Source organism: Ciona robusta, chromosome 14 (assembly GCF_009617815.1).
Source record: "Ciona robusta chromosome 14, ASM961781v2".
NCBI lineage: Eukaryota > Metazoa > Chordata > Ascidiacea > Phlebobranchia > Cionidae > Ciona > Ciona robusta.
Window position 1 is genome coordinate 1,011,762 of NC_143248.1, and position 9,415 is coordinate 1,021,176.

The window sequence follows — 9,415 nt, forward strand, 5'->3', positions numbered from 1 at the left end:
GCCTAATTGCCTCGATGGCCCTTTAGAGCCTCACCCGTATAAAATATAACAGTTTCTTATGCCATGTGTTTATATTGTTCTTAATGTCGCACTAGGCGGCTAAGTTGTATGATTAGCGATGACAAATTACTTTATAAGACAGTTCATGATATGGTTTTAATTACTTGAAATTTCCCAGCAATATTGCAATTGAACACGAAGCGGAAGAATAAAGATCATTTATAAACCTCATATTTGAATATTGAGACAAACAAATATTAAACATCACGTTGTAAGGATTGCATTCAAATCCACGACTGCAACATGACTTTGGGAGTCGTATATGTTAGAAAACATTCATATTACTGCATGAGTCTATACCATTGTCAGACATATCAATCATGTGGGCGCATATCATCCAATTAATCCTTTCCCATAAAATCACGTTAGCTCAAAACGTGTTGGGATAATACTGAACCAGTTAGCAGACGAGCACGAAGTTTATGTGCAATATCAACTTAATCCGAGAATTAATTAATCTATATCTTAGAATTCAAGTCCACAACAACGTTTGCAAGAAATGCCCGGCGTCAGGTTTATAGGCAAACTGGAACTGTATGCTTAGCAATGTAATATGGTATACAGAAGTTTAAATGTAATAAAACTTTTATCCTCGCGTGGCGGGAAAACGGCAGTCGTTATAACACGCGGGTGTTTTGTTTTATACATTTCCAAAAGTTAGGGGCTAGGGGACAAAACCAAGAAATATGACACAGTTTTAGAAAACACAATGCCGTCTCTATAAAAATGCGAAGCAAAGTAGTTTTACTACCACACATGAATGCTATTTGCAATCAAGCAAGATATTCACAACATTATTTATCGCTTCTAAATAATTTATCGAATTTGCAATATATATTTTGACCATCTTTAAAGTTTTTTTGCAAAAATGTTGATTGGTTTAGCCCTACGTCATTCAGTCTACATCTTGGCCGCGCGTACGACCGTACGTCATTGAAGTAAAAAATATATCGCTATGACGTGGTAAGTTACGCCGGGAAAAAGGGAAGTTGGTTATTTAAAGCAAGGGGTTTAAGGTTGAGGTCATTCAATATTGAAGTTGGAGATAAAACAAAAAAAGACTTTAATCTTCAAGAATGAAAATTTTAACTGCAATAATTACTTTAGCAGCGTTAGTCTGCTCTGTCAACGGTAAGAGCAAAACTTGTATGGAGTATTATTATATTAATGAGATTTATACTCTCTCAATGCATGTAAAAACTAGGAAAAATAATTTATGTATGGCCATATTAATAAGTAGGAATTAAAGATGTTTGTATATTCACAGCTTTATTAACGTGTTGGGAGTGCCGGAATGCGCGCAGCAATCGGGAATGTCGTTTGAACGGACAACTGAGAAGATGTCAACCAAACGAGGTATGAATTACTTAACACATTTTAAGTATGAATGAATGAATCAACTAATTTATCTTTCGGGGAAAAGAAAGTCTTTCTAACAATGATGTTTTGTTATATTCTATAAAAGGCAGCATGCTGTTTGTACCACGGCGCTTATATATATGCGACCGGGAGTTAAGCATAATGCATTTTCTATATAGAAAGCTTGCCAGACTGAAGTCAGAAGAGACCCGTATGGAATAAGAATCTCGAAGATGTGCAAGCAGGCTCGTGCATGCGACAACAACTTTGTTCAGGTATGTATTAAAAAATCATGTGTATCATATCATATAAATTTGAAAAAAATCTATACATATTAGAACCCAAGATCCGCATGGTATCCAAGCCAGTGCAGTGACATCCACGGTTCAGTTTGCAGATGTTGTTGCGACTTTGACAACTGCAACACACCGTCTATTGCTTGTGCAAGCCGTAAGTTACGAATACTTCACTAATCCTTAATTGAGACTAATCAAATGTAAAAACTGAATATGTTTTGGTCTCTGGACAAACATTGTCGCAATATATAATGGTACCGACTTTAAAAAATGTAATTTTAAATCGATTTAATCAAAGAAAATGGGATCTAAATTTGCCTTGTGTATCTGACAGAATACTGTTGCTCTAGACTACAGTTAAAACAGAGTGTTACACATCTATCATTTTATTATGCAGGACCTGAGCCAACATGCGAAAGACTGCCAAGTCCCGAAAACGGTGACGTGTCTTGTTACGGAAATGCATCGGTACCAGTTGGGGAGCAATGCTTCTTCGAATGCTCGATAGGTTTGTAAACTTTAAAAAAATATTTGCTTAATAATATATATTTCACGTTCCCCATCCATACGTTGTAACCCAGACGCAACAATTAAAGGCACGAGTTTGGTTTGCTCGACGACTCGAAGAGTTTAAAGAATATTTTCTCGAAAAAATAATTTTTCGTTTAAGAATTCCTCCAACTTCGTACCGTCTTTTATACCTAAAATGCATTTTACGTGCCCTAACAACAAACGTACGGTTTCAGGTTTTACAATGACCGGCAATCCTACATTAACATGTCAACTAACTTCACCAACGACGGCAGCATACGATCAACCAGCGCCCGCATGTATCAGTCCACAGAGAGATGAAAGTAAGCCATTTCTAAACATATAGCAGAGTAGGGGAACGATGGGACAACTTTTCATTCCATTTTATCGTCCCATTTGGTAGTAAACAAAGAACATTCAAAAAATTTTAAAACCGTAACTCCCACTGGTAATTGTTTAAAACACGATCAGGATATTATGTGCTAAAGGTGTTCCATCTTCCCCCATATCTATAACAGTATTAATTCTCAAATATATATAGTAGTATGGGGGAAGATGGGACACCTTTTGCGAATATTATCTGAATATCCTGATGGTGTTTTAAGCAATTAACAACGGTCTATGAGATTCTTGAGCATATAGTTTTACAATTCTTTGAATGTTCCTTGTTTACTACCACATGGGACGAGAATAGAGTTAAAAGATGTCCCAACTTCCCCCATCCTACTATACATTTAATTCTGTTATATATGGGTTACGTTCTACGGCGAAGGATGCCGGCCAATACATTAGCCCAACACGTCTATATAACTGAATCTTTCTTTAGTTTTATGTCAGCCTGAACTCGAGGATCCTGAGTTCGGTTCCGTGGTTTGCTCAGAGACAAACCACCCTGGTAGCGTGTGCACATATACGTGTCAGAGCGGACGTTACGTATCTGGATTACCCTCGGCCACATGCGGTAAGTGTAATATAGCTGACAAATAGTTGTTCAAATTATCCGCCATACATAAAAAAATCGCTGTAAAATTTTTACCAACAAAGTAACATACTTGGTAACTCGTAGGCTGGTGCGAGGTGTACCTATGAAACAGAACACTAGTGTTATAACGACTGTCGTTTCCCGGCCACGCGAAGGACAATCTATTGTGGGGACAACTGGTCTGAAACAATATATAGCAGTTCAATATTGCTAAAACCACTGTTTGACGTTGCCGGTAGTAAATTGATAAGTGCATTAAAATAAACTGGTAACAGATTGCCAACACAATTCCTTGATACAATGTAGGGTATTAAGGTTTTATCTGATGTCTTGTAATGTTTATTTTACATAAAGGTGAAAACGGCTTGTGGTCTTCCCCACCCCCAACTTGCGAACGAGTTAAATGTTTCCCCGCAATAACCGACCTCACCAACGGACAAGTGTCTTGCTCAGACAGCAATTACGACAGTAGTACATGCAGGTAACAAGGACATGAAATAGCAAACAGGCCCACTAATAAACGCACTCACTATTAAGTTGCATACGTGGTAACTTGTAAGCTGGCACAAGGCGTATGAAACAGAACATCTATACAACTGTCCTTATACTTCACCATGCGAGGGCGCAAAAGTTACTTTCATTCATTCCATTAAATACACCTTTTTGCGCTTTTAGTTTTATTTGTGACCCTACATACGTGTTGGAAGGCTCTACAGTATCTGTGTGTGTTGATGATAACGATGGTGACGATAAAGGAGATTGGACAAACCTAATACCTCGATGCAAACGTAAGTTAAACTGTAACAGTACACTGGGGAATATGGGATACCTTTTCATTCTATTTTCTCCTCCCAGATGGTTTTAAACAAACAACATTTAAAGAATTATGAAACCGTATTCTTACGACTCTTATAGAGCGTTGTTAATTGGTTAAAACAAGATCGGAATATTTAGACACTATATGTGCTAAAGGTCTCTCGTATTCCCCAACCTACTATACCGTTTTCAGCTACAAACTTATAACAATAATTAAAAAGCAAGAAAAGAAAACGATAAAAGGAACGAATTGTGCTGTTTTACTCCATTCCATATTAGTATGGTATTGCAGCGCGCCAAGGGACCTATAAAGTAATCCAAAGTTAGGTCGTGATACTTTTTAAGTTTCAGCGTTTGTTGTATTGTTGTCGAACAATTATAGTTGAAAAGTTTATTTCTAAGTTTTCATTACAGCGATCCGGTGCAACCCGGTCCACGTTTCGCCAATGAACGGCGCTGTTATTTGCAGCAACTCCAATATGTTGGGTAGCGACTGTGCTTTCCAATGCGACAGTGGCTTTGCATTAGAAGGCAGCCAAACATCAACCTGCCAAGATGATGGAAATGGCGACGCTGAGGGAGAATGGAGCAGCCCCGCACCATTTTGTACACGTAAGTATGATTACGATAAGAAGCGGAAACAACGAACATTGATAAAGAGTTTTTTGGGGGGGAAATAATAAATGCCAACTGGAAGCAATAAAAGTAGAAAACTTCTACATTTGCAGACAATGGTTACTGAAAAAACGGGTACATGTTGCCACTAGTGTATGTGCACATATATACTCTGCATAAAATAAAACATTATCTTTGGTTTCATTTGTTACAGGAATTACATGCTTGCCTCAGCACACAAACCCAGTAAACGGTGTGGTTCAATGTAGCGACTCAAACAATATTGGAAGCATATGCTCGTTCGAATGCAATCCAGGTTATGAGTTGGACGGTACCCCTTACTCTGGCTGCATTTATACCGACAGTACGGAAGACAGCGGTGTTTGGAGTACACCAGCTCCAACTTGCCCAGAACGTAAGTTTTTACTAAATTTTGATCATTTGACTTTTTGCTAGACCGTAATTTTATCAAACCCAGAATGCATGTATTTCTCTTCAAGACGTAATTCCTTTAAACCCACAAGGAAATTATCTTAAGCCCAGAATGTATTTGTTTTAATCAGTAAAATAATTCATGAATTTTAATTCCACAAAAGGTGGGCAATGTCGTGATGTTCAAACTCTTCAAAATGGGAACGTAACTTGCACGGATGGAAACTTCGTCAACTCCCGATGTACATATGAGTGCAATAAAGCTGAATCTTACGAAATCTTTCCACCAAACCACACCCTTACAACGTGCATGGCTGACTTAGCGTGGGATCTTGCCCCGCCATGTTGTGCAAGTAAGTGGGTATGACGCTTATCCATTGTTTAAAGTAAAGTTACATGGAAAATTTCAAACATGGAGTGCGTATATAAACATGTTTCAACCAGAGTCCGTATAACAACATGTTTATATAAGGACTCTGGTTTCAACAAGTTGAAATCTTCGAGTTGATTGAAGTTTTAGAAGTAATATAACCACTTTATTCAGTATGACTGATGTTTTCTCAAATGATGTAGAACTTAAGTCAATTTTGACCCATCTTTATTTGGTGCCCAAAATGATACAGTTCATGCGGTTAAGATGTAAATTGTATTGCAGAGAAATGCCCTCCGTCCGCTCCTATGGATTTGGTCCTAATCCTGGATTCGTCATCTTCGGTAAAGAGGCCGAATTGGAACACCATGAAACAGTTTGTGCGATCAATCATCACGTAGGTTTTGTTCTACAATGTTATAATTGACCAACATCCAACTTAATACTAAAGTTGTCCTGATAATGGGACGCTCGCTAGGGTTGTTAGAGAAATCATTTTCCATAGGCTGGCTTGGGAAAATATTGTGAAGATACTCACATATCTAAATAAAAAATGTTGGGTAATTGAACACGCTAACCACAGTGTCACGAAATGAACGAATGCCTCGACTTACTTATTTTAAAAAAATGATAAATAAGCAAAAAAAGTAAAATCATTGCTGACATTTCATTTTATATAATTTTCCCTTTTAGTACATTTAACTTTGGGGAAAATGAAGCACGAATGGCCGTATTCAGATACAACAGACAAGTGGATACGAGGAACCAGATTTTGTTAAGCGATCATATTAATAACAAAACCACTTTTTTGGAAGCATATGACAAGTTACCGTACAATGGATTTGGTAAGATATGACACAGCGTCTGTTCTAATAATTTCTATTCTATATATAGGGGGAGGGAAGACGGGGCACCTTTATTTAGCACATCATTTCCAAACATTTGGATCGTGTTTTAAACAACTAACAACGGTCTATGGGAGTCGTGAAAATACGATTTTATATTTTTTTGAATTTCCTTTGTTTACTACCAAATTTAACGAGAAAATAGAACAAAAAGGGGGCTCACCTTTCCCCATCCCAAAGAAATATAAAACTGTATCATCACGACTTCTATAGAATGTGTTAATAGGCAAAAACACGATTAGGATATTTGGATAATATGTACCAAAAGTGTCTTCAGCTACCTTGCTATATGTTTAACAAGTAGAAAAGTTATGTTCAAAACTGCAGAGAAGTTTGAGCGTGTTTGAGAACTTACGTTCTTTATTGCTTTTTTTAGGAACCTTCACCGGTCGAGCCTTACGTCACGCGAAAAATGTCATTCTGGCAAACCGAAACGGGAACAGACCGAATGTTAAAGATGTTATATTGACAATTACTGATGGGAGATCTCAGGACAATGTTGCGACAATTTCAACCGAACTTAGAGAAATGGGAGTCACGGTAATAAGTAACTTTATATGTGGTAGTGTGGGAGAAGACGGGACACCTTTAGCACATAATATCTAAATATTCTGGTCGTGTTTTAAATAAATTAACGACGGCTTGTGGGAGTCTTGAGGATATGGTTTTATAAGTTAAATGTGCTTTGTTTACAACCAAATGAAACGAGAAAATCGAAAAAAAGGTGTCTTATCTTTCCCCGGTCTATACTATATACAAAATTAGTTGGTACGCGGCTGTTTCAAGACACAGCATATTGAAATACAATTACATATACACAGACGTTTGTCATTGGAATCCAGCCTGGAAATGGAGCAGGACTTGACCAAGATCAGTTGCTGGCGATGGGCGGGACCCCAGAAAATACAATTTTAGCGGTCGGTGGATTTGGTGGACTCGACGCGACTTTCTTAAATCGTCTAAGTGCGTCCATCTGTACAAACAGATGCGCCCAAGCACTCCAAAGAGACGTACCGCGATCTTAGGAGTCTATTCCCTAACAATCAAATGCTTTAATCATATCCCTTATATATGTGTTTACTATATCCTTTCATATCTCGTTGGTAATTAAATGGACTGTTTTTTTACCGTACGCATGTGTTAACGTGTGTTTATCGGTTTTAACTTTAAAATCATTGGTTATAACTTGTTGTAACGCCAATACAGTCACATGAATGTATATCTTTAATTGCAACCTCTTGGTATACGAGATTTTCTTTAGCACTATTCAGGATACAGATATAGTAGGGTGGGGGAAGACGGGACACCTTCATAACATAATAATTAAATATCTTGATCGTGTTTAAAACAATTAACAACGGTTTATGGGAGTCGTTAGGATACGGTTTTATAATTCTTTGAGTGATCTTTGTTTACGGCCAAATGGGCCAGAAAATAGAACAAAAAAGTGTCCCATCCTCCCCCACTCTACTATAGTTATATCATTACTAGCGGTTTTAATTAAAATCATACAATGGGTGACGCCAGGGTACGTAGAGTTGGACCATTATTCTAATTACAATCTAAATCGACCTTATATTATTTTGTATGGGTGAGGTATTATGGCGAGGCTTACCCAAGGCTTTGGTTATAGGCTATTGTTTGAGGATCCGAGGGGCAACTGTTTATTAATTTTGATATTTAACATTTTATATGCCATGTGTGTTTCTGCAAGCCATCTTGAAGTATAATCGAGCACGGTATTAGTTTTGCGTATAAAGATATAACCAGCGGGGCTGATCGCATATATATAGCTATAGCTTACGCACGAATAATATGGCGATGTCTGACTGACGATCATTAAAAGCATGTATACAACCAACTACAGGGTATGGGAAATATAGTAGGGATGGAGAAGATGTGACACCTTTGGCGCATAATATCCAAATATCCTGATCGTGTTTTAAAGAATTAACAACGGTCAATGGAAGTCGTGAGGATACGGTTTATTAATTCTATGAATGTTCTTTGGTTACTAACAAATGAGACGATAAAATAGAATGTAATAGTGTCTCATCTTTCCCCAACCCACTATAAATACAGCAAATTGTAAGTTATGGGAAAAAATACAACAGTGAAAGTATAACAGTTTTTGTTTCTAACGCTATAATAGCAACAGCAGAATAAACAGGTAGTACGTATGCATGCACTGATTCAAGACTGAAATCAAAAGAAAACATTGTTGTTGTTTTGGTTCGATACTTAACTCATGTTGTTTAAGTTTTTAATCGTGTTTTGAGGAAGTTCCGCTGCTTTGCGCGAGCGGCGGAACTCTGGTTCCGAGAATGTTTGATGTCACGTTTTCGTTTAGCGAATCTTTAAAGAAATATCAAAGTTTTTGTTTAACCTCTTATTCGCGAGGACACAATTATGATTCGTTTAATGAGTCTGTTAGTTGTGCGGGACATTACTGGGTAAAATTAATAGAAAAATGCCAAAAAAAGCTGAACGATTAAATTTTGAGCTTTCTTAGAAAAATGAGTAAAAATGGCAAATGTAGGAAGTGCTATTATGACGCATGTTGTAGATGATCGAAAGCGAGTAATGCGTAATATGTCTGGCACAGCTGCAATGTTAATACATCACAATTTAATTACTATACAAGAGCAATAGTTCATTTAATATGCCACAAAGTACGTTGCCGGTGCGCAGTGAAAAATATCACAGACAATACACGTTCTTCCGTTGACGGACTTGAAATACGTGTAGCTGATAAGTGAAGGAACCTGAGTTGACAAACGAATTCTTCCGGCAAACAGAGACCGCATTTTCACGATTTTGGTTTACCGTAGCATAAATACGTAATATTTTGTTTTGGTTTTATACACCGACAGCCGGTGTATTTTGCAAGGATTACCTGCTTCCTATTTGACAACAAACATTGCAAATGATGGAGAATAAACAAATAATAAATCCGACCGAAGCAAAAATATTTTGCAAGCAATCTATTCTATATGTGGGTGGGGTCACATAGGGTGGCACGCCATGGGTTCTAGGATTTAAGCCAGAA

At 37.4% G+C, this 9,415-nt stretch overlaps 1 protein-coding gene across 1 annotated transcript; it reads left to right on the forward strand.

The window, feature by feature from the left end:
* Window positions 1-1,602: 1,602 nt before the first annotated feature.
* Window positions 1,603-7,577, forward strand: LOC149724728 (E-selectin-like). The gene is made up of 14 exons (XM_089892131.1): window positions 1,603-1,694; window positions 1,758-1,869; window positions 2,113-2,223; window positions 2,462-2,569; window positions 3,073-3,207; window positions 3,583-3,709; window positions 3,904-4,016; window positions 4,459-4,656; window positions 4,874-5,074; window positions 5,256-5,444; window positions 5,747-5,858; window positions 6,155-6,306; window positions 6,743-6,906; window positions 7,188-7,577. The coding sequence occupies exons 1-14, from the start codon at window positions 1,653-1,655 to the stop codon at window positions 7,389-7,391; spliced, it is 1,968 nt and encodes a 655-aa protein (XP_089748257.1). The 5' UTR covers window positions 1,603-1,652; the 3' UTR covers window positions 7,392-7,577.
* The last annotated feature ends 1,838 nt before the right edge of the window (window positions 7,578-9,415 follow it).

Bases quoted from the DNA above. Each gene is read 5' to 3' on its own strand.
- LOC149724728 (XM_089892131.1), top strand. From the start codon at position 1,653: ATGTGCAAGCAGGCTCGTGCATGCGACAACAACTTTGTTCAG. The intron at 4,017-4,458 runs GTAAGTTAAACT...TTTTCATTACAG, and splicing joins CCTAATACCTCGATGCAAAC to CGATCCGGTGCAACCCGGTC. The intron at 5,859-6,154 runs GTAGGTTTTGTT...TTTCCCTTTTAG, and splicing joins TTTGTGCGATCAATCATCAC to TACATTTAACTTTGGGGAAA.